Genomic DNA, 25,073 nt, shown 5'->3' with positions numbered 1-25,073 from the left:
AAACTTGCTGAATCCTTAGTGCAGTTATTTTGTTCTGTCATTTTGAATCTAAAAAATAAATGCCAAAAAAATATATATTTTGCTATTTGTTATTGTATTGAATCGTTCATTAAAGATGTTTCACCTTATATATTGCATTCATTCTATCATTTATTATCATATATTTTACATAATTCCAAAGGATTGACAAGATACAGTGACTGAAGCAGCCTAAATATAACTAAAATACATTGAGAAATCGGTTGCCATTATTTGTAATTTTTTTTTTTTAATGGGCTGCTCAGCTTAGAATGCCCGGGCCTATTTTATGTCCCAGTCCGGGCATGATAGTGCCCCATCATTGGTGTCAGTGGGAGGAATAGTGCCCCATCATTGGTAACAGTGGGAGGAATAGTGCCCCATCATTGGTATCAGTGGGAGGAATAGTGCCCCATCATTGGTATCAATGGGAGAAATAGTACCCCGTCACTAGTATCAATAGGAGGAAAAGTGCCCCATCTTTGGTATCAGTGGGAGCAATAGTGCCCCATCTTTGGTGTCAGTGGGAGGAATAGTGCCCCATCATTGGTGTCAGTGGGAGGAATAGTGCCCCATCATTGGTGTCAGTGGGGGAATAGAGTGGCGTAAACTATGGCCCACTGTTACTGACAGTGTGGGAGAATAATGCCCCAAGGGCTGGATAAAAGCAGGCAAATGGCCACATCCAGCCCCTGGGCCACAGTTTCTAGTTTGACTGCTCTAGTTGATCTTTAACCACTTAAGGACCGCCGCATGTAAATGTACGTCAGCACAATGGCACCGACAGGCACAAGCACGTACATGTACGTGCTTGCCTTCCAGCGGGTGGGGGGTCCGATCGGACCCCCTCCCGCTGGCTGCAGCAGTCCGTTTCGCTTCAAGAGTGATCTGGGATGAGGGGATGGCCGTTGGTTTCTGGCCATCCCCTCTCGATCGCTCCTGGTGAATGAGAAGCTTGAGGAAGTGATGTCATTCTCCTCGGGGCGGTCTTTTTGACCGGACTGCGAGGAGAACACTGAAAGTAAGTGTGCACCAACACTACACTGACATGTAGGTACACATAGGCACACAAATCACCCCCCGATCGCCCCCCGATCCCCCCCAGTCACAGTGTCACTGATTGCAGTGATTATTTTTTTACTGATCACTGCATTTAGTGTCAGCTGTGACAGTAAAAACTGTCAGGGCAGTTAGTGTTAGGTCCAGGGTAGCCCCCTACCCCCCCCATAAAGGTTTGACTCCCTGATTGCCCCTAGAGTTAACCCTTTCACCCCCTTTTGGCCAGTGTCACTAAGTGATCGTTTTTCTGATCGCTGCATTAGTGTCACTAGTGTCGCTAGGTAGCTAGTTATTTTTTTAGGTTCACCGCCAAGTTTTTATAGCGCTAGGTGCCCCCATATACTACCCAATAAAGGTTTTAACCCCCTAATTGCCCCTAGAGTTAACCCTTTCACCAGCGATCACCGTATAAGTGCCACTGGTGACGCTGGTTAGCCAGTTAGTTATTTAGGTTCCCCCTCAGGTTTTTATATAGCGTCAGGGACCCCCATATACTACCTAATAAAGATTTTAACCCCCTGATTGCCCCTAGTTAACCCTTTCACCAGTGATCACCGTATAAGTGTTACGGGTCACTCTGGTTAGTTAGTTTGCTTTTTATAGAATCAGGGCACCCACCATTTATTACCCAATAAGGTTTAACCCCCTGATCACCCGGCGGGTGATATCAATTAGGTTTTAGGGTCAGGGTCTGCGTCGCCCCAGGCAGTGCTAGGTTAGTGCCAGTACCGCTAACACCCACACGCAAAGCATAAACCTCCCGTACTGGTATAGAATCTGAACAGATCAATATCTGATCTGATCAGATCTATACTAGCGTCCCCAGCAGTTTAGGGTTCCAAAAAAACGCATTGTTAGCGGGATCAGCCCAGATACCTGCTGGCACCTGCGTTTTGCCCCTCCGCCCAGCCCACCCAAGTGCAGTATCGATTGATCACTGTCACTTACAAAACACTAAACACATAACTGGAGCGTTCGCAGAGTCAGGCCTGATTTTTTTGGTAGCGTTTTATATTTAAATCCTGAAGGCAGTGCTTGGTTTTCGGGGTCCTGTACGCGGCTAGGCTCCCAAAAAGTCCCCCACATGTGGTATCCCCGTACTCGGGAGAAGCAGCAGAATTTATTTTGGGGTGTAATTTCACTCATGCCCATAGCATGTGTGAGCAATATATCATTTAGTGACAACTTTGTGCAAAAAAAAAAAAAATTTTTAATATTCCTGCAACTTGTGGCAAAACATAAAATATTTCATGGAATCAACATGCCTCTCAGTAAATAACTTGGGGTGTCTACTTTCCAAAATGGGGTCATTGGGGGGGGGGGTTGTGCTATTTTGGCATTTTATGGCCTTCAAAACTGTGATAGGTAGTGAGGAGTGAAATCAAAAATTTGCACCCTTAGAAATCCCGAAGGCAGTGATTGGTTTTCGGGGTGCCGTACGCGGCTAGACTCCTAAAAAGTCCCACATGTATCCCCGTACTCAGGAGAAGCAGCAGAATATATTTTGGGGTGCAATTCCACATATAACTATGGCATGTGAGAGCAATATATCATTTAGTGACAACTTTTTGTAAACTTTTTTTTTTTTTTATGTCATTATTCAATCACTTGGGACAAAAAAAAATATTCAATGGGCTCAACATGCCCCTCAACAATTTCCTTGGGGTGTCTACTTTCAAAAATGGGGTCATTTGGGGGGGGGGGGGGGTTTGTACTGCCCTGCCATTTTAGCACCCTTAAGAAATGAGATAGGCAGTCATAAATTAAAAGCTGTGTAAATTCCAGAAAATGTACTCTAGTTTGCAGACGCTATAACTTTTGCGCAAACCAATAAATATACGCTTATTGACATTTTATTTATAAAGACATGTGGCTGAATACATTTTGGCCTAAATGTATGACTAAAATTTAGTTTATTCGATTTTTCTTATAACAAAAAGTAGAAAATATCTTTTTTTTTTTAATTTTCAGTCTTTTTCCTTTTATATCGTAAAAAATAAATATCGCAGAGGCAATCAAATACCATCAAAAGAAAGCTCTATTTGTGGGAAGAAAAGGACGGAAATGTTGTTTGGGTACAACATTGCATGACTGCGCAATTACCAGTTAAAGTAGTGTAGTGCGAAATTGTAAAAAGACCTCTGGTCCTTAGGCTGACAATTGGTCCGGGGCTTAAGTGGTTAAAACAGTGTTCCCATTATAAAAAAATTAAAATTCAGCAGTTACAAATACTGCAGCTGCTGACTTTTAATAATCGGACACTTACCTGTCCCAGGGTACAGCGATGCAGGGGATCGAAGCCCCGCTGACTTTAAATAATCGGACAATTACGTGTACCAGGGTACAGCAATGCAGGGGATCGAAGCCCCGCTTGTCTCGCAATCTGTTCAGCGGTGCCAGCATTGTAACTGTGGGCGCCCAGCTGTGGCTTCACAGCCGGCCACCCATTGCGCATGAAGCGGTCCTCTTTTTGCTGTTGGTTCCCGTCCGGTGGCGCCAGTGGTTCCCAGCGTCTCCGGCTCGGTGTCGCAGCATCACGGAGGTCAGCTGATGGGTCGTACAGGGTTGTGCTGTGATGACGTCGTTGCACGCGTTCGGAGCATGCCTGAGGAAGGAGCACGCATGCTCCGAACGCGTGCAACGACGTCATCACAGCGCGACCCTGTACGACCCATCAGCTGACCACCGTGACGCTGGGACACCGAACCGGAGACGCTGGGAACCACCGGCGCCACCGGACGGGAACCAACAGCAAAAAGAGGACCGCTTCTCCCCGGGAGGCCTGTGATGTCCCCCACAAACTTCTTTTCCACGTAAACGTGATGTGCCTGAACTATTCCGACAGAGAGTGAGTGTATTACTTTACGAATAAATACCTGTAATCTGAAATACTGCACTTAGGTTGGCGCTGTTTTTTGTCTTCTGTTTGTATATCTTCTAAAGGTGTCTTCTACCCTTGAACATGCTGCCTACCCGCTTGTGCTAAAAAATCCTCTTTTCCCTATGGCTATAACTAACTATTTCTATAACTGTTGACTATTGGCTATAACTTACTATTTTTTATCAAAACCTGCACTGTTACCTATTGACTATTATCTACCATACTGTTGTGAATTCATGAAGAAATACATTTAATATTCGCTGGCCGAGATGAGGGATTTCAGTATTTTATTGAACTGTGACCTCTTGGAGACCTTTAAAGCAAAGTACAAGATCTCACAGGTTTTTTTTTTTCCAAATGTTGAAAGGATTAGTTCTTGTTAAACTTTTACAAAACCTGTGTTTAAAAAAGAAACTCGCTGAAACAATGGTATCTTCTGTCACCAAATAAAAAGCTGTTTACTTATTTTGTTGGTTAGAGTGAGAAGGCCAAACTTGCATAAGTATTTATCACATGGAAATAACCCTTAACTAGAGAACCCCATTGTACGTAAATAAAAGACTATTTGGACAATATACAACCGTGCAAATAGCTGACGCCTCATCCAAAAACATATTGAAGGACACAGCTAACCCATTTAATCATTTATTGGAAGCTCAGAGTTCATCCCAAAACATGCTGTAAGATTCATCTACCAGTATCATCTATATTTTTCTAAGCCATTCAATTTATACATAGGTCACAACTGAGATTATAAATTTAGTATCTAATGATCTAAAGAACTTTGTCATAAAGATTATATATGAAAGTGTGATCATAAGTAGAAGTGTTTTAGCAACAAATTAGTATTATAAAAAACATATAATCATGATTAGAATTGTATAAGAATTTAACCTATGTTTAGATAAACAAATATTGATTGGATACCCAAATTATACATGGATCCATATAGATAATAATTGTATGTGATATTGTTTGTGATATATCTAACCTGTGTCCTTTCTAAACGGACTAAAGATTAACAGATATACAGTGATATGCATATATATCACCAATTTATGCAAGTAATTATTGGAAATTTATGTTAAAGCGTATTCTACATTATGCCATAATTCTTGAACACTCGAATATATTCGTTAGAACATATAAATAACGAACACATATTACAGAATTAGAAAAATATTCACTTAAAGAAATAAAACACCAAACATGGGTGAGACACCTGGTGGTGGAAGGTGCTATTACCTTAAAATCACGAGACTCCCGGGAAAGCTAACCATTAAGTCTGCCGGCCAATGAGGGGGGAACACATACCCTCTGGGCAGAACTTAGTATAATTTTATAATCCTTTTGTTAAAAAGGATATTTAAGAAACTAGAAGGAAAAAAAGGGAGAAAGCTCGGAGGAGAGCTGGGGGGAGAGAGTCAGGGGGAAGCTTAGGGACCCCCCTGAGAAGGGACACTGGAAGACATGCATGAATACACATTTTACATTCATGAAGATCCCTGCTCCTTGGAATGTTGAAGCCACGGCAGCCATCTTAAAATTCCTGGTAACTAATACTCCACACTAATCGCCATATTGGAAATGGGTAAATATATGTTTATCATCTATTTTATGTTCTCTTAAATATTGATGTTTTTGAATATTCTATTATTGAAATACTTCTCCCGAATCAATAACCGCCTTTTAGATTTTTCTCTAAATTAAATTTTTCATACATTTCTTTTTGCATAGATGCCAATTTTATTGACAAACAAATGTCTAATTTATTTCACATTGTTAACCACTTACTTACCTGCAGTATAGTAACGGTTGGATGTGTGAAATACAGACCTTCTGTTTAATTGTCAATTATCAAAAGGTTATTGATTCTACCGAGAAATGATAATGGTGATAATTGTGTCCAAGGTACTACTACGCCCAGTTTGAGGGTGTTCACAGAAATTGTCAAAATGATCAAGTAATGTAATCTGTATTTTAATATTTCATGTAAATATTTGTTTTCTGTCAACCAATAAATGTAGCTATTTTGTATGATCACTCGTCTCCGTGAATAAGTTTCACAGATATAGACTGTGTCATATAGACTGATCCTGTATCTTAAAAATATCTTCGTTAAAAATTACTTAGGAAATATTGTGCGGGAAAATGTCCTTAAAAGCACAACATATATAAATGGAGGCACTGCGTGAGATAACGTCGATATTTTGTATAGGATCAGTCATAGTTACGGTGGTGACAGAAATAATATTTCGCATGAAATTATTAATTATTAACTTTTAAAAAAAATATTTTTGCCAAGAAAAATGTCTGGTCAAAGTGAATTTTATTTTGATGGGGATTATCAAGAGTCAGCCCTTAGTGGTAATATGAGTACTCAGACAAAATGGATACAAGAACAGGAAATGTTGGATATAATGTCAAAAAGTAACATGATAAATCATGCCGAAAAAAGTTTGTCTAATGAGAATGGTCTAGAAGCACTCATTGAAGACCTTATAAACCACACCCGTCAATCAATAAAAGACGTAGGGAACGTGGAAGGTCAAAGCATTGAACTCACAGACAGCTCATCTGAGACAAAGGAAATAGAAAGGCCTGATCACATGCATTTTGAACCAAGCACTAACCTGATGTATCTTTATAGTGAGTTTAAACGTCAATATACCCAACTAGAGAGTGATATCTTAGAATCCCAGTCCCAGTTAATAGGAGGGGAATGTGAGCTCACTAAAAAGCTAAAGGAGATTAAAGACAAGGCAGATTATTTTGATGAGGCTATAGCGAAAATGGTGAAATATGAAACAGAACAGTTACAAAATGATGTAATAATGCTGGACGAATTTCACCAATTAAATAAAAAGTATAAACAATCAAAAGAGAAGGAGAGGTTCTTAATTAAAGCAGAACAGATGCACAATAATACAATAATAATGCTGTACAAATGTTATCAATTAAATAAAGAAATAATAAACAATACAAGAGAGGAGAAGGAAAATTTTCTGCAGGAAAACGAGTCTCCTGAAGAAAGTTGCCGAGTAATATGCAGTGGAAATTTAAAAGAAGAAACAAATCAGCTTAGGTCAGGACAGGAATCCCTAATTAAGCAACCAGAAGAATTAAAAGAACAAGGGGAGTTTATGCTTCAGGATAATGCTCAGATGCTTAAACCTGAAAGTATAGAGTCTGACAATACTCCAAAATCTGACTCTCAACCTAAAATTTGGGAGTTACATAATGAAAAAGAATTAGAAAAAGAAACTATATTCTACCCCAAGCCATCTGTAGAGCAAAGGGGGGTAAAAATTGAACCGCCACATGAAGGTATGCCTAATCAGTTTTCTTTGGGATCAGAGAAAAATACAGGCACCCCTAAACAGGACGCCTCAGAAATAATAACATTTTTAAAAGATGCTGTCCCGGTGTTTAAGGAAGAGGGATCCATGCACATTATTGACCACATTGAAATCTATGAAAATGCTTTATCAGTTTTAGGCCTAAATGATGACCAATCTAAGATTCATTTCTTACCGTGGGTATTTGAACCCAAACTCCGTTCATTCTGCGAAGATGTAATAAGTCTGTGGGGTACTGCCTGGCAAACAATTAAAAACATCTGTCATCTAGGATTTGTCCCACATAAAAATGTTAACGCAGCTAGAGTGGATATACACAATATCACATGCACCAGTGATCAAAGCCCCACCGAAGGTATGGCTGTGCTCAAGGGTGCTGTCCACTTAGCAGAAAAGGAGCCAAGTTATAATGAACTTGAGTTTGAACCCATGTTCTTCAAGGCCCCGCCTACCCACATAAAAGTGAATTTGGCGAAAGACTACAAAGGGGGGTGTTCACTGGAGTCTTTGGTAAAAGAGAGTAACAATTTGTACTCTATCCAACAAACTGGTGAAAACAATGGAAGGCCTGAAAGCCCTATAATGAAACTTGTGGATGAATTTTATGTATCTCCTCAATCATTACAGCCCAAAACCAAGAGAAAGAGATACGCTGATATAGTCAGAGAGATGCTACCGAGTCTCCCCAGCGGGAAACCAATGTCCCCACCCATCAGAAGGGGGGAGCAGAGACCACCCTTTAGAGGGGGAGTTAAAAGACCACCTCAGGAGTCTCATCCAAAGGATCCAGACCCAAGGTTTAGGAGAAACTATAGGGTATATCTCCAACGGGTCAGATTTAAAACTAAGGGTAGACACCCTCACCTTTACCGGTGTAATGGACTTCGGGGGCCTACACAGGTAAATAGGGAGAAATTACAGGGTAAGACACCCCAAAATCCCCAGAACAATAGGGAACAACTAAGGCCCAGACAACTATCCCAGAATCAAGACAATGTTTCTGATGTGGATATGTCTGATAAAATTGAGCCAGTAGTCCCCAGAAAGTATAGAAACCGGGTCCCACGAACAAATTCTGATCAGCCTGTAAGCAATACGGAAACCAAAATAGACAAAATTATGGATATGTTACACGGTTTCATTGCTATACGGAACGTGAATAACACTTCTTCCAGGGACAAATCCTGTGGCCAGCCCAAGGGCCACAGAGCCTTTTAAGCGCCTATGTTAAAATAAATCAGAGGAATGCACTGAATAAAGATATAGGAAGCAGAGGTTCTAACACCATGTTTTTCCCCAGGTTACAGTAATGAGGATCCTGAAATCCCTACCGAGGGATTGTGGTTGTTAGATATTAACTATTCTCCTATTTTTCAGTGGTCACTTCATTCCTCTGACATAAACAGGTCGCTCCAAACAGCCCAATTTCAAGAAGTCCCGAAGACGGTAATTCCAGAGGAAGACCGAATCCTAAAGACATAAATATCAGGAGGCCTAAATGGTTTGATATTTTGGTAAAAGATGAGGAGTCACCCGTATAAGGTAGTTTGATTGCCTCAAATGAGTTGTATTGACACCCCAAAGGGGGAAGATTTTATCTGTTTTATTCCGCCCAAGTAGAAGGTTGACTATGATGTCAAATATTTTGATACTGACAGTAAGTGTCACATGTCAAACTGAAATGTTTTTAATTGTTATTATTCCAGAACCGCTACAATTAAGCTAAAAAAAAAATGGTTCTGAAGAACATAAGTCAGTCAGAATTGTCTGGTATCCACAGATATTAATAAATGGCCTCATGATAATGAGCCCTGGAGCTTGGTCTCCCATAGCCAATGTGTCATACATGGTCTTGATTTCCAGAGTGTTTAGTTAAAGGACTGATAACATAATGGGAAAGAGGAGGGCTCTGAGGAAGCCCAGGATACCAACTTGACACTGAGATCTCAAACACAGATCATGTTAAAAAAAAACTTATATATCTTTTCTCATGGAATCCATTTTCATTTACAGGACTAAGATGTCCATGAGCCGGTCAACAGAACCGAGAGTCCAACATGTGTGAACATCCAGAGAAGGAACCGTATGGGGGATCCAGGGATACCACTGATGGCCAGTCTACATGGACGGAACCCACCAGGACGGCCAGGACTAAAGGTGCCCGGAATGGTCCATTTCCTGCCAATCAACAGATGACGGTCCTGAGATGCACACATCGATCACAAACCCATTTTGTTTTTCAAAGAGTTACACTCATCTGCAAGTGTCTATACCTCTTAATTATATATATCCATAATCCGGATCCATCGTCACAACTCAACTTACAAGGCCCGAGCAAAGCCATATTTCTTCAAACTGTTGCATTGGTGAAGTCTTTCAAACGACTTCCGGCATTTGAACACTTCACAAGGGGGGCTTTGTTGTGAATTCATGAAGAAATACATTTAATATTCGCTGGCCGAGATGAGGGATTTCAGTATTTTATTGAACTGTGACCTCTTGGAGACCTTTAAAGCAAAGTACAAGATCTCGCAGGTTTTTTTTTTTCCAAATGTTGAAAGGATTAGTTCTTGTTAAACTTTTACAAAACCTGTGTTTAAAAAAGAAACTCGCTGAAACAATGGTATCTTCTGTCACCAAATAAAAAGCTGTTTACTTATTTTGTTGGTTAGAGTGAGAAGGCCAAACTTGCATAAGTATTTATCACATGGAAATAACCCTTAACTAGAGAACCCCATTGTACGTAAATAAAAGACTATTTGGACCATATACAACCGTGCAAATAGCTGACGCCTCATCCAAAAACATATTGAAGGACACAGCTAACCCATTTAATCATTTATTGGAAGCTCAGAGTTCATCCCAAAACATGCTGTAAGATTCATCTACCAGTATCATCTATATTTTTCTAAGCCATTCAATTTATACATAGGTCACAACTGAGATTATAAATTTAGTATCTAATGATCTAAAGAACTTTGTCATAAAGATTATATATGAAAGTGTGATCATAAGTAGAAGTGTTTTAGCAACAAATTAGTATTATAAAAAACATATAATCATGATTAGAATTGTATAAGAATTTAACCTATGTTTAGATAAACAAATATTGATTGGATACCCAAATTATACATGGATCCATATAGATAATAATTGTATGTGATATTGTTTGTGATATATCTAACCTGTGTCCTTTCTAAACGGACTAAAGATTAACAGATATACAGTGATATGCATATATATCACCAATTTATGCAAGTAATTATTGGAAATTTATGTTAAAGCGTATTCTACATTATGCCATAATTCTTGAACACTCGAATATATTCGTTAGAACATATAAATAACGAACACATATTACAGAATTAGAAAAATATTCACTTAAAGAAATAAAACACCAAACATGGGTGAGACACCTGGTGGTGGAAGGTGCTATTACCTTAAAATCACGAGACTCCCGGGAAAGCTAACCATTAAGTCTGCCGGCCAATGAGGGGGGAACACATACCCTCTGGGCAGAACTTAGTATAATTTTATAATCCTTTTGTTAAAAAGGATATTTAAGAAACTAGAAGGAAAAAAAGGGAGAAAGCTCGGAGGAGAGCTGGGGGGAGAGAGTCAGGGGGAAGCTTAGGGACCCCCCTGAGAAGGGACACTGGAAGACATGCATGAATACACATTTTACATTCATGAAGATCCCTGCTCCTTGGAATGTTGAAGCCACGGCAGCCATCTTAAAATTCCTGGTAACTAATACTCCACACTAATCGCCATATTGGAAATGGGTAAATATATGTTTATCATCTATTTTATGTTCTCTTAAATATTGATGTTTTTGAATATTCTATTATTGAAATACTTCTCCCGAATCAATAACCGCCTTTTAGATTTTTCTCTAAATTAAATTTTTCATACATTTCTTTTTGCATAGATGCCAATTTTATTGACAAACAAATGTCTAATTTATTTCACATTGTTAACCACTTACTTACCTGCAGTATAGTAACGGTTGGATGTGTGAAATACAGACCTTCTGTTTAATTGTCAATTATCAAAAGGTTATTGATTCTACCGAGAAATGATAATGGTGATAATTGTGTCCAAGGTACTACTACGCCCAGTTTGAGGGTGTTCACAGAAATTGTCAAAATGATCAAGTAATGTAATCTGTATTTTAATATTTCATGTAAATATTTGTTTTCTGTCAACCAATAAATGTAGCTATTTTGTATGATCACTCGTCTCCGTGAATAAGTTTCACAGATATAGACTGTGTCATATAGACTGATCCTGTATCTTAAAAATATCTTCGTTAAAAATTACTTAGGAAATATTGTGCGGGAAAATGTCCTTAAAAGCACAACAATACTTATTAAGAACTGCAGAATTCTGTGGAGCAGTCTGTAAAAGCACCAGATTGGAAACCCTAATACTGCTATATACCAAAGTCACAGTACATACCCCTTATCTCCCCATCCCACTTCCCCCCCCCTCCCTTTCCCATAAGCCTGCCCCATCCTGGATACATATAACCCAGCAGCGCAACACAAAAAAATTTTTTCAGACCCTGTCTCCAACCTGGTAGGAAAGCGCAGGAAGGCATCTGTGGTCAGCATGGAATCTGTACCTATCATTAGCATGTCGCAAAGCCTCCTGGACTTGTGCCCCAGTGGAACGAAGACCATGGAGATTCCCCTCTAACGCAGGAATACTCTGCGGAACAAATGAGTCAGGCAACATGAAAGGTTGGAAACCATAATTCGCTAATAAATGGAGACAATTGGGAAGCAGAATTCAAGGCACTGTTGTAAGCAAACTCTGGCCACGGTAATAGGTCTGACCAGTTGATATGATGGTCAGAAATATAGCAACGTAGGCATTGCTCCAAGGACTGATTGGCTTGTTCTGCGGCCCCATTAGACTGCGGGTGATACGCAGAGGAGAAAGCAAGCTGAATTCCCAACTGTGCACAAAAAGCTCACCAGAACCGAAACACAAACTGACTACCCCTGTCCGAGACAATCACCTTGGGTAGCCCATGTAAGCGAAAGATCTCCAGAGCAAAAATGGAAGCCAGTTCCTTAGAAGTGGGCAACTTCTTAAGTGGAATACAATGACACATCTTTGAGAACTGGTCAACCACCATAAGGATAACTGAGTTGCCCTGGGAGTTGGGTAACTCCACAATGAAATCCATAGACAGGTGGGTACAGGGCCTCTCTCCATTGGGTATGGATTGTAGGAGGCCCACTGGAAGGTGTCATGGAGTCTTACTCTGAGCACACAAGGAACAGGCAGCTACGAAGTTACATCAGCATGGAGACTAGGCCACCAGAATTGTTGGGAAATGGCCCAAAAGAGTTGATTCTTCCCAGGGTGACCAGCAGCCTCGGGAGAATGGTAAGTCTGGAGCACGGCAGTACGGAGACTCTCTGGGACAAAGCAGCTTTCACAAGGTTTTTCAGGAGGAGCATGGACCTAAGCAGCAAGAATTTTGGCACCCAAAGGGGAAGTGAGACTGGTGCGAACCGTAGCCAGAACATGATCAGGAGGAATCACGGGAACCGTCTCCAACTTGGAAGTGGAGGAAAATTGTTGTGACAAGGCATCAACCCTTACATTCTTAATACCGGGTAAGAATGGGACAATGTAATTGAAACTTACCTCTTATAGAGGTAATACTGGAGGTGGGTGTCTGCACACAGAGAGTGAAGCAACAGCAAGGTTGGTCTGCAAAATAGGTTGTACCAGGGCGGCCACAGTGGGAGATTCCATGTTACCCGTGCAACTCAGGAGCATTTGTAACGCCATGGCAAACTGATCCATGCAGTGATCCAGTTCATCCAATCTGGAAAAAATATTAATTATCAATGTAGTGGAAAAGCAAACAGGATCTAGAGCCAGAAAGTATGTTAGCAAAGCAAGTCATGAACAGGATTGCAGGAGATAATTTCTGTGATGTTGACCAAGGCGGAGGCCTTAGACGGCTTAACTAAGCAGGACTGATGAGCAGGATATCATCAACAACTGAGTAACTGTGAAGAAATAGGAGCTGACAATTAGCCGACAGCTGAGCGGCCAGCTCTGAGAAGGAAGGGATGAGCCCATTTCTGACACAGCGGCTGAAGAATAGGCTCAGATTTTGTTCCTTGGCAGTGGGCACATTACCAATATATACCTCAGAGGTGTGGGAGATAGCGGGGACGGAAGTTGGGTGAGAGGAATGCAGCAAGCTCCCTAATGAACGGTGATTGTCAGCCGGTGAGTGCGGAGTAGTATTTGAATGTGTCCATCCTCAGCCATTGCACACATGCTCCCCTGGGTTTATTGTCCTTTACCTCTACTGTTACTTCTCGTCTGCCTGCTACTGAGCGCCATTAGTTCTGTTGGTCAGAGTATACATCTATATCCATACCACTGAACCTTTAAACTTCATCTGGTCTCTCCCACATCAGTATTCCAATGAGCTTATTATTTCTTAGAACTTGCTCACTGAGTCCAGGCATATCCACCTACAATAAGCACGCCAATGTCTTCATGGGCCCCAATGTAGCCGGCAGAAGACCAGATTTAGAGACTGTGCATAGTTTACCTACTACTGAGTGCAATTATCAACACATTATCAATTCTCTAGTACAAAGGGAGTTTATGGTAGTACCCTAACCACATCAAGTGAAGCCCTGGTTGTAGTATTTACACTGCAAAAAATGTTGCTGTTATTCTTTGCTTATCTGAGCACAATTTGACAATATACTTTGATATTTTATTCAAGGCCTCAAGTCTCATTTCAAGGTGACCCTAAGGTAGTAACAAAAATGAATAATTTACTCCTATTAATGTGTATACCCAAGGTGTCAGTGGTGATGGGGCACTTGCCAAGGTTGAGGTAAGAACAGAGGACCCGATATAATCAGTGGCTTCTGTGAGGGTGGCACTACACAGATCAAGTTAACATTTAAATCACAGCAGCAACTACCAAATGTAGTACAATGTCAATGAACGTAGAATCTGCCTATAGATTGCTCTCCTGATTTGGACTACCATAGGGGGAGTGTTTTGTAGTTTATGTAAGAAAAGATGGCTGCCTGCCTGATCCGGACCATACAGGCCACGATACAACTTCACCAGATGTGACCTCGGCATGCAAACCCCCAAACGATACGGGACACGATCAGCGACCCGCGAGACACACAGCCCTCACAACCCGATATCCAACGATTCTTCAGATGGAGCCCGTGCACTTCCCCGGCTGCCACCGCCACCACTCCTCGGAGACCCCACACGGAACCTGGGGGACTGAGACACAGACCGTTCTCACAGCACCCGCCTCAAAACCCCTATCAGGAGCTCCAACCACAGTACATCCTGAGATGGCTGGCTCTACCGCAAACCAGGGAAACCTGGACGATGACCTCCGCAGAATGCTGTGGGCCCTGCCTACGAGAGCGGACATTGAGGCACTCCCCACGAGAGCGGATATTGAAACCCTAATCGTGCGGATAGAAGAAGCACATAACAGGGACATACAAGAGGTGAGAACAGAGCTGCACGCAATAGAAGACCTGGTCTCCTCTGGGGAAACCCAGATCACCTCGCTGATAACTAGGGTGCAAGCCCTGGAACACGCGCAGGCTTCCCATGCAGCGGTGATGCAGGAGATGCAGCTCCATTTAGAGGAAATGGAAGACCACAGTCGCCGCAACAACTTGCGGCTGCGGGGTCTCCCGGAGGCTACAGGACCGGAGGATTTGGCAGAGACTGTTACCGCTATTTTTCACAGGCTTCTGGGTGACCCGCCGCCCTCTCTGGAAATCGACCGGGTCCACCGGGCGCTGGGTCCCAGATCTACCGACCCGGCAAGGCCCCGTGATGTTCTGTGCCGCCTCCACCGATATGCACAAAAAGAAGTACTTCTGAAGAAGGCATGGGAACATGGGGTCATTGACTTTGATGATGCACAGATCCAGATACTCCCTATCCAGGGCAACACTACAGCGCCGTGCCATGCTGAAACCGGCACTTGAAGTTGCGAGACGCCACAGCTGCACATACCGATGGGGCTACCCCCTAACAGTCATCTTTCGCATGGGTAACGGCTCCTTCACACTGCGCACACCAGCAGATCTGCCCGCCCTCTTTGCATTCCTGGGGGCGGGACCGGTCCCGGTCCCGAATTAGCTGATGAGGATCCAACATCTGGCGGGCCGCTTGGGTCCCACGTCGGAGGGGCCTGCCCCACCAGCTCACTCCCGGAGGTCCCGTGGTCGCTCCCGCACCATGTCCACATCTGCTGATGGAACCCGCGAGACATGATTACACCTTATGATACTTTGTATGTTGTTCTGCACTGGTTGACTTTTTACACCCCCCATCAGTATTACTCTCCCATGTTTTGACATCCCCCCCTTTCATGGACTTTGCCCCCGCCACACAGCCACCACGGCTGCTGGAGACATTTCTGGGAGGCGTGGAGAGATGCTGGGCCCTGGTGGCCCTGGACGTTCATACATGTTTGCCCACTCCCGTGGGAGTGGAGAGGCCACCCATGCAACACTTTGGAGAGACACTGTTGACCCCTCGGTCGTATAGCATGGCTCTCGACCTCAGGACCCCGCATGGCCCGTGTGCCTGGCCATATCGGCTGATATCCCTCTGAGGACTCCCGGATCATGGTGACATCTCAGAACACGTGAGGGGGTCGGGGGGGGGGTGGCTGTGGCGGACATCATACAGCAGCTGGGTGGGGATGGAGGGGATGATGTTGGTCCTTGGACTGTTGGGTGGATAGTGTGTGGGGGGCCCTCTGTTTCCTTCCCCTTTTCCGCTCCCCCATATCCTTACCCTCTCCCCCCCTCCGGGTCTTACCCCTTTGGGGATCTGTGGTTGCCAACAGGAGGGGTCGGGGGAGGTTGTGCCACATTGACGGATGAGGGGGATTGCTGGATTAGGGATGTCTTATGGGTTTCTATGTTTTTCATTTATTTGTATGCCATGTTTACAACCAGTGTAGTTTCTTAGTAGATATTTTACGCAATGATATTACTTGCCTAGTTCTGTGGTTTGTTTAGTTTTCATGAATCCTGGGATGTTTCTTGCCTTATGCCCAAAACAGCCGTGCCCATAAGGGCATTATTTAACTATACACATCTACACCAAGAGAGGGAAGGCCCCGGGCCCGGACGGCCTAACACTACAATATTACAAGACCTTACTCCCATCCCTTGGACATCATCTGCTACACCTTTTCGCCCCTCCCACCAACCATTGACCTCTGGCTGCGCAAAGTGGAGGACATTAGGAAAATGGAGGATCTTATCCTCACAGCGCAAAATAGAGAGGAGACTTTCACTAAAACCTGGCAAGGTTGTACTGCGTTCATATACTCGGCTGAGGGCCAGGCCCTGAGACGGGTGGACACAGACGGGTGATACTGTATGCAGCACCCAAGATCCGCTGAGCCTGGGGGCCATAGAGATGGGCCCCGCATCAGTAATTCAGTATGGTCATATGCGCACTCCATGATTGGGTAGAACACCTTGCCCCCCCTTCTTACACCCCCCCCCCCTTTATACCCCAATACTCGATTTACCCCGCTGTCTTCTCTTCGCCCCTCTGTTCTTCCTTCCCCATTGCTTCGCCTATCCCCCCGTACACTGGAAGTGGTATCGATAGGGATACCTAGTTAGTTAAAAAGAAACTGGGAAGTGAGACCACAGGATGATGTGAAATTCTGAATCCACATACTGCTGTTTATTCTTCTTGGCGATAATGCCAGCAGGGTATTGATGTTGTACTTTAGATACTGCCTCGCTATCTGTAAACTATGTGGAAAGTTTGTACTCTGTTGGTCTGTGTGGACCCATTTCCTGATATAAATAAGAAAAAAAAAAAAAAAAAAAAGAAAAGATGGCTGGAAAAGCTGATAACAATATTTTAAATTTCATCTTAGTCCACAACCATTTATAATGACATGAGAGTTCTGACAGTGTCAGCAAGTGTAATTCTGTACTTGCAAAGATGTTCTTGGCCCAAAAAGAAAAATAATGCATCAATATATTACATGTTTGTTTCTGTGTTTAGATATTCCTTACCACATGGATATTGGAATACATATTTGTCAAATGTTAATGTACATATTCAACAAATATTAATCACCCATTGGGAAATAGGGATGAATAAACACTCACTAAAGTAAATAATGATAAACAATAACTATATATGAGATAATACAATAATCCGTGATTCAAATAAATATATACAAATTTAACTGGTTGTTCAAAAAATTTTAATATAAAAGTCCTAACCAAAAAGAACAATATGTTTTTGAATTTAAAAAGTCCTTATAGTGTCCAAATCAAACACCCGGTGCATCTCCACGGCAAAATCACGGCAAAGTGCTCCCTTCACTTGTCAATAGCAAACCCCCTCCCCCAATAAATAATGATGGTCTTGTCTGAAGATCGGTATAAATAACTTGGATAAAAGTGCTCCTGCTTGAGTCACAGCGCAGGAATGGATCCTTCCTACATAGTGTGATATTGTCTCTACAAGACATTTATTAAAATCCGCATATTTACTCAAAGAGCTCCACAGACTAAAGACATTAAATCACAGAGAAACAGAAAGGATAATGCCGCGTACACACGTAGCCGTCTATGCGATGGACTTAGTCTGGCGGACTTCCCGCCAGACTGCTGGCGGACTTCCCGCCAGACTGTCCGCCGGACTTTTCGAATGGCCGCGCGGCCCCCCCCTCCCCAAGGCACCCCTCATGTTGAGGGCACGTGGCCTGGTACGGCTGGGGGGGGGGGGCGCTCGCTCGCCCCTCCTTTCCTGGCCGGCTGGGTAGCGTGCTCGGACAAGGGTCTGTTGTGGACTTTGGGGGGACCCCACACCGATTTTTTTTGGCGTTGGGGTTCCCCTTTAAGTCCATACCAGGTGGCGGGGCCAGCGACGTGTCCTTCGCGGGCACCGCCTACCTGGAGACCCGCTCGAAATGAGCGGACTTTTCTCTGGGCGGGAAAAGTCCGTTCATTTCAAAAGTACGGCGGACTGGCACACACACGGCCGGATTGTCCGCCGAAATGCGAGTCCGGCGGGAAGATTGGAGTGCAAAACTACTTTCTAAGTCCGCCGTACTTTCGTGTCAAAAAAGTATGCCGGAGGCTACACACGGGGGGATTGTCCGGCGGACTTCAGTTTGCTGGACTTTTCCACCCGCTTGTTTGATCGTATGTACGTGGCATAAGACCCACAGATGTGACAAGCATTTGCTGACAAATGAATAATCAACTGGCTGCTCAATGTCAGAGTTCTCCGAGACCCACACAGTGCACCTAGGATTACCACTTTTTCTTCAAATCAAACCCTGAACACTTTAGCGCCGCATAGCAATTTTATTTTTATAGTATAAACTATACATATATTTTGCAATTATGGTAAATAACATTTCTAATAATATGAAGTTAATCACAAGAGTCCCCCTTTACATCTGAATCCACAGAGTTCCCTTACACTGTACAGGGGGGGGGCTCTGACTATAAGGGATAACTCTGGGCCCTCTAACATAAGGGATGCTCTGGGAACCCTGATATAAGGCGGAACACTGAGTATCCTGATGTATGGTGAAGACTCTGATGTAAGGGGGAACACTGTGGCCTCTGGTGTAAAGGGCAACTGTGATATAAGGGGTGCTCTAAGAAACCTGATTAACCTTAGTGTACTTACTCAGAGGCAGGAGAGAGAAGGGAGGAGGGAGAAGGGAGGGGGGGACTTCAGTCATAGACAGGGATGGATGGTGCTATTACCATTATATAAATGCTGACAAATAATCCAAAACAATGTGCAAGTTAAATAAGATAGGTGGAGTAAATACTCATAAATAAAAACAGGTGCTAATAAAATCCACTGCAATGTGAATAAAATCACGTAAACAGAATGGCAGTATGCTTGTTCTTTTGGGGCGACAGGCATACCACATTTCAACGCTGCGATCGGGGGGGGGCAAGAACAAGCGTACCACCATTCTGTTTACGTGATTTTACCACAATTCATCAGGCCACAATTGCAGCAAAATTACATCACGATCGGGGTGCCATTGGAAGTGACGGAGATCACAGGGCGTAACGAGACTTGCTTTGATTTGGGAATTCCGCGATCCGGGACACCTAGATGTGAACGGAGGCTCCATTCACACCAGTGGGATTTCAGATGCTACTTCTTTTGTAGAGAATCAGATGACAATTGAAATAACATTATTTGATTTTGAAAATGTCCCTGCACTACTTTGGTGCGACTCCAACACAATTTTGGTCCCACAGATTTCAATGGAGCAGCACCAAAAATCGCAAAGGGCTTCCCACTATTTGCTGTGATTCAGGATCACGGGCAGAATCATGGTGATTCTACCCGCAATATGGAATGCCTAGATGTGAATGGAGCCTTTTGGTCCTAGGTATGTAGCAGACAGGAAGATCACACACCACACAGAATGAACATTACCTGCAACACACCACAGGCTCTTTCCTGACATCTTATTTCTTCTGTTATCTCTGCGGCACACCGTCCTGACACAACGTCCTGACACACCGTCCTGGAACACCGTCCTGACACAACGTCCTGACACACCGTCCTGACACAACGTCCTGACACACCGTCCTGGAACACCGTCCTGACACAACGTCCTGACACACCGTCCTGAAACACTGTCCTGACACACCGTCCTTGAAGAACTTTGTATGAATGATCACACAAGCAGTGTGGGGAATTATATGAACAAACAGAGACAGGTGGGATTGGTGTAAGTGATGTAATGATTAACAAAGAATATGATTCATTATCAATAAAATATATAGTTGAGCAAAATGTAGAAGATCAAAGATCACCGGGGTGCAGCACCCTTATCTTCATAGGAGATAACATTGAAGAAAACCTTGAAAAACATAACAAAAACATCACAACATTATATAGTATATATCATCCATTAACCTATTATCCCATATATACCATATTTACAGCGCTAAATATCAAAAACAAAATAATATATTTAAGAGGGTGACAGTTCCGTAATTAAAACAGAAACCACAGAAATGTTCATGAAAGTCCCAAACATATGAGAATGAGTTTTCAGTTAAAACATTCACACGCTGGAAAAACAGAAAAGAAAGTCCATCTCCAAGATAGAACCACCAGTGCGTAGAAACTTGACAGCCGGTGACACCCCTTATGGTAATGAACTCACCAGAACACTGAGGGTTAACAGGCCCATCGTCACCAATAATTATAATTATTTCACTGGTTCCTCTATGGAGAATCTTCTTATCACACCAACAATCAAGAGGTTCTCAACAGCGATGCCACAGGTTCCTTGATATCCTAACAGCAACACCTTTCTTGTTTTTTTGTGCTTCACTCACAGCAGCAGATTCACATGTAGGAAACGACAAAAAACATGTTCCATAGTGCAAACTGATTTATTAATTAAAATTCTCATGCGCATATAAAACATACGTACACAATTATCGTTTAATAAAATCGTTTCCCAAAGATATCACTAGCAGTACGATCGGATTTGTCTCACCGCAGTCCTGAGCGGCTCAGATCGTATACAGGCTCAGCGTCCACGGCGGATCCCGGGCAAACATTCAAACCGACTGCTCTGTAGTGACGTATAGCTGCTTGGTCACGCCCATACGCGTTTCGTCACTACGTCTTCGTCTGTGGGCGTGGCCAAGCAGCACAGCTAATACGTTTAAATATACAAAGGGGTGGAGAGCCAGCTCATGGACACTCCTCCGTCCGTCCCCCTCAACTCCCTCATTTGTACCCAATGCGGAAATAATTAGGCCACGCCGTGCAAGCCGTCACCATGCCAACGAGCCTAAATAAACAGTGACCCAGAAGGACATTTGGGGTGGACCATTGCGGGGCTCCCTTTATTCACACTGGACTATGACTTCCCAGCAGGGTTTCCGGCTGCAGTTGTTCAAGCAGGAAGTGTCTGTTACACTCACCCCACATACAGATGGGAGAGGAGAGAGGAGAGAGGGATCAATCTACACCTCTTCCCCCTGCCCCTACCCCTCTGTATCTGCCCACGCTCCAATCCCTGGCGCTGTGCCACAGAAAAGGAAAGTTTGGGCCGGAAACTTGAAGCCCAGCAACCTCAGATACATGGATTCAGATGTAAAGGGGGACTCTTGTGATTAACTTTTATATGATTAGAAATGTTATTTAATCACAAAGTATATCTATAGTTTATAGAAAAAAAAATAAAAAATTGTCGTGCTCTGCTAAAGTGTTCGGGTTTGACTTGAAGAAAAGGTGGCAACCCTAGGGCACTAATGTAAAGGAGACATCTAATGTAAAGGGGAGGACTCAGATATAGTAAAGTGTTATAGGTATAGTGGGGGCTTTTAATGTAAAGAGGCGCACTGATATTCTCTCACTCTCCCTCCTTCTATTTATCTCTTCTCTCTATGAGACGGTTCATTCTGTACAGTAATTAGGAGTATTTTGTGGATACAAGAACTATGGCAGGAAAACAAATCTGTGGATTATTATGCTGCATACACACGACCGCACTTTTCGACGGACTAGGTCCGACGGTCTTCCCAATGGACTTTCGGCGGAGGTCCGACTGACTTTCAAAGTCCGTTCATTTAGAACGTGATGACTTAAACGGGACTAAACAAAAAAGTTCAATAGCCAGTAGCCAATAGCTGCCCCTGCGTCGTATTTGGTCCATCGAACCAGCAAACAGACAAACGATTTTACCGATTTTTAGATTTGAAACATCTTTTATTTCTAGGTCCGTCTGAAAAAAAAGTCCGCTGGAGCCCACACACGATCGAATTGTCTGACAGATTCTGGTCCACTGGAACAAGTCTGCCGGAAAGTCTGATTGTGTATACACAGCATAAGTTGTGCTTATTCAATCAATGAAGGTTGTTCTTTGGCGTATGCTTTGGGATGCATATTTCAGTACCCATTCCACGCGGTTGTTGCTATTGAAACTTTAATTCTGTATGTTCATTAATGTACAAATTATTATTACTCTGTATTGCCATACTGTATATTTTCATATATTTTTTAAAACTAATGAAAATGATGGAAACAGAAAAAAAATCTGTGAATGAAAAGTGAAAGTCAAGTTCCTCTAAAATTCCCAAGATAAATGTCTACTTTTACAATGATGTTTTTGTTATAAGTACTGATATCACTGGAAAACACACAAAACATAAAATATTCAGAATATTCCCCACTGATCCCAGCGCCCACAAAGGTAAGTCAAAAATAATAATAATTACAAGCTGCTATCATACAAGAAATAAATCACAACATTATATAGTATATATCATCCATTAACCTATTATCCCATATATACCATATTGACAGCGCTAAATATCAAAAACCAAATAATATATTTAAGAGGGTGACAGTTCCGTAATTAAAACAGAAACCACAGAAATGTTCATGAAAGTCCCAAACATATGAGAATGAGTTTTCAGTTAAAACATTCACACGCTGGAAAAACAGAAAAGAAAGTCCATCTCCAAGATAGAACCACCAGTGCGTAGAAACTTGACAGCCGGTGACACCCCTTATGGTAATGAACTCACCAGAACACTGAGGGTTAACAGGCCCATCGTCACCAATAATTATAATTATTTCACTGGTTCCTCTATGGAGAATCTTCTTATCACACCAACAATCAAGAGGTTCTCAACAGAGATACCACAGGTTCCTTGATATCCTAACAGCAACACCTTTCTTGGTTTTTTGTGCTTCACTCACAGCAGCAGATTCACATGTAGGAAACGACAAAAAACATGTTCCATAGTGCAAACTGATTTATTAATTAAAATTCTCATGTGCATATAAAACATACGTAACAAAGAAGGAGCAATTGTTTTTGGTACCTAGTTATAATAGAATTCCCAATATCTATACGCTACCTAAGATCCATAAAAATCAGACGGAACCCCCGGCTAGGCCTATTGTAAATGGAATAAATTCAGTGACTGCGAGGATTGGACAATATTTAGACCACTTCTTACAGATGAGTGTGGTTACCACACGTGCCTATCTGAAGGACACCACAAGTTTTCTTAGGTTGTTACGGGAGGTGGAGTTTCCTGTAGATTCTGATTTTTTTTTAGTAACAACAGATGTGTCGTCTCTCTACACTATTATACAACATGAGGATGCCCTGTTGGCTCTCAACTGGGCATTCTCTCAGAGAGACGACCTGCCTTACATCCAAAATAAGTTTTTACGAATGGCCTTTCTCACAACTACTTTTGGTATGATGGTAAATTCTATAATCAAAAGAAAGGGGTAGCGATGGGTTCAAAGTTTGCGCCGAGTTTGGCTAATTTATTTATGAGTCAATGGGAGGATATACGTATTTTTGCGAACTGGAGATGTGAATTACTTTTCTACTAGAGGTATATAGATGATTTGTTTTTTATTTGGCAGGGCACAGAGGAATCTTTGAAATGTTTTTCTGATAGTTTGAACAACAATAATAATAACATCAAATTAGATTTTAGTTGGAGCAAAAAGTCAATCCATTTTTTGGATGTGACAATAGTGAGAGAATCGACTAATTTGTCCACAAAAGTGTTTTTCAAGCCAACGGATAGAAATAGTTTCATTCCGATTCACAGTGGACATTATCCTCTTTGGCTACGTGGTATACCGAAGGGACAGTTTCTCCGTGTTAGAAGAAACTGTACATCTGATGATGATTATTTGGTACAGGCATCTCTGGTCAGAGATACATTTGTGGAAAAAGGATACTCTTCTGAGATTTTGGATCAGGAATTACATCAGGTTCTTCGGGTACCCCAGGAGCAGTGTTTACAACCCAAAGAAAGGACAATGGGAAGTGCACATGAATGGGGTTTTATTAGTACCCTACATGGCCAATATAAGGAGGTAGAGGAGATTATCCAAAAATACTGGAGTATCCTTAAATTAGATAGGACGCTTAAGGAGGTAATTCCTGAGAATCCTAGATTTATATACAGGCGTAATTCCTCTTTTGGGGATAAAATTGTTAAAAAGGTTTTAGATCCTCCCTCTAGGTCTCTTACGTTTTGGGATAGAGCCGGCTTTTTTGCCTGTCGAAGGTGTAGAGCCTGTAAGTCGGTACATAACCATATGCGGGGGATTGATCAATTCACCTCTACTGGTAATGGACATAATTAAAAAATTGATCAATTCATCACGTGTGTAACTACACATGTGGTGTATGTTCTTCAGTGCCCATGTGGGCTGATGTATGTAGGACGAACGAAAAGAAAACTGTGTACTAGGGTGGCAGAACATATTTATAATATCTCCATTGGTTATAGAGATCATAGTGTCTCCCTGCATTTTAGACTTAAACATGGCAGGGACCCAACAGGCCTTAAGTTTTGGGGTGTAGATAGAGTTTTTCCTGCTTGGAGGGGTAGTAATTTAGTTCGGGAAATATCAAAACGTGAAACCGAATGGATTTTTCGTACTAATACTTTGAGTATTAGAGGTGGATGTTAACTGCTTCATCAGTGACTACTGACGTTCAGTTTGAGTGCACTGAAGAAGAGGTCGGTTTTTAGGTCATAATATTCTTGGTACAGCATATTTATTTCACTTTATGAGTACGTGTTGTGTGAATACAGCATATATATATATATATATATATATATATATATATATATATATATATATATATGTTTTTGGTTCACTTTATAAGCACTCATTTCGTG

The 25,073-nt window shown here is 42.3% G+C and overlaps 1 protein-coding gene across 1 annotated transcript in view; it reads right to left on the bottom strand.

The window, feature by feature from the left end:
• The window catches only part of LOC143984090 (uncharacterized), a 95,321-nt gene extending 75,287 nt beyond the window's left edge, over nucleotides 1-20,034 (bottom strand). Inside the window, exon 1 of the mRNA XM_077484406.1 lies at nucleotides 19,819-20,034. Within this exon, the coding sequence (XP_077340532.1) occupies nucleotides 19,819-19,849 (31 nt within the window). The 5' untranslated portion in view covers nucleotides 19,850-20,034. The remainder of the gene's footprint in view (nucleotides 1-19,818) is intronic.
• Nucleotides 20,035-25,073: the final 5,039 nt, after the last annotated feature.

This window comes from Lithobates pipiens, unplaced genomic scaffold, assembly GCF_037356315.1.
Source record: "Lithobates pipiens isolate NorthernLeopardFrog02 unplaced genomic scaffold, aLitPip1_a1.2 Scaffold_16, whole genome shotgun sequence".
Taxonomy (NCBI): domain Eukaryota; kingdom Metazoa; phylum Chordata; class Amphibia; order Anura; family Ranidae; genus Lithobates; species Lithobates pipiens.
The sequence above is the reverse complement of the archived record's forward strand: the minus strand, read 5'-3'. Positions and strand labels throughout refer to the sequence as shown.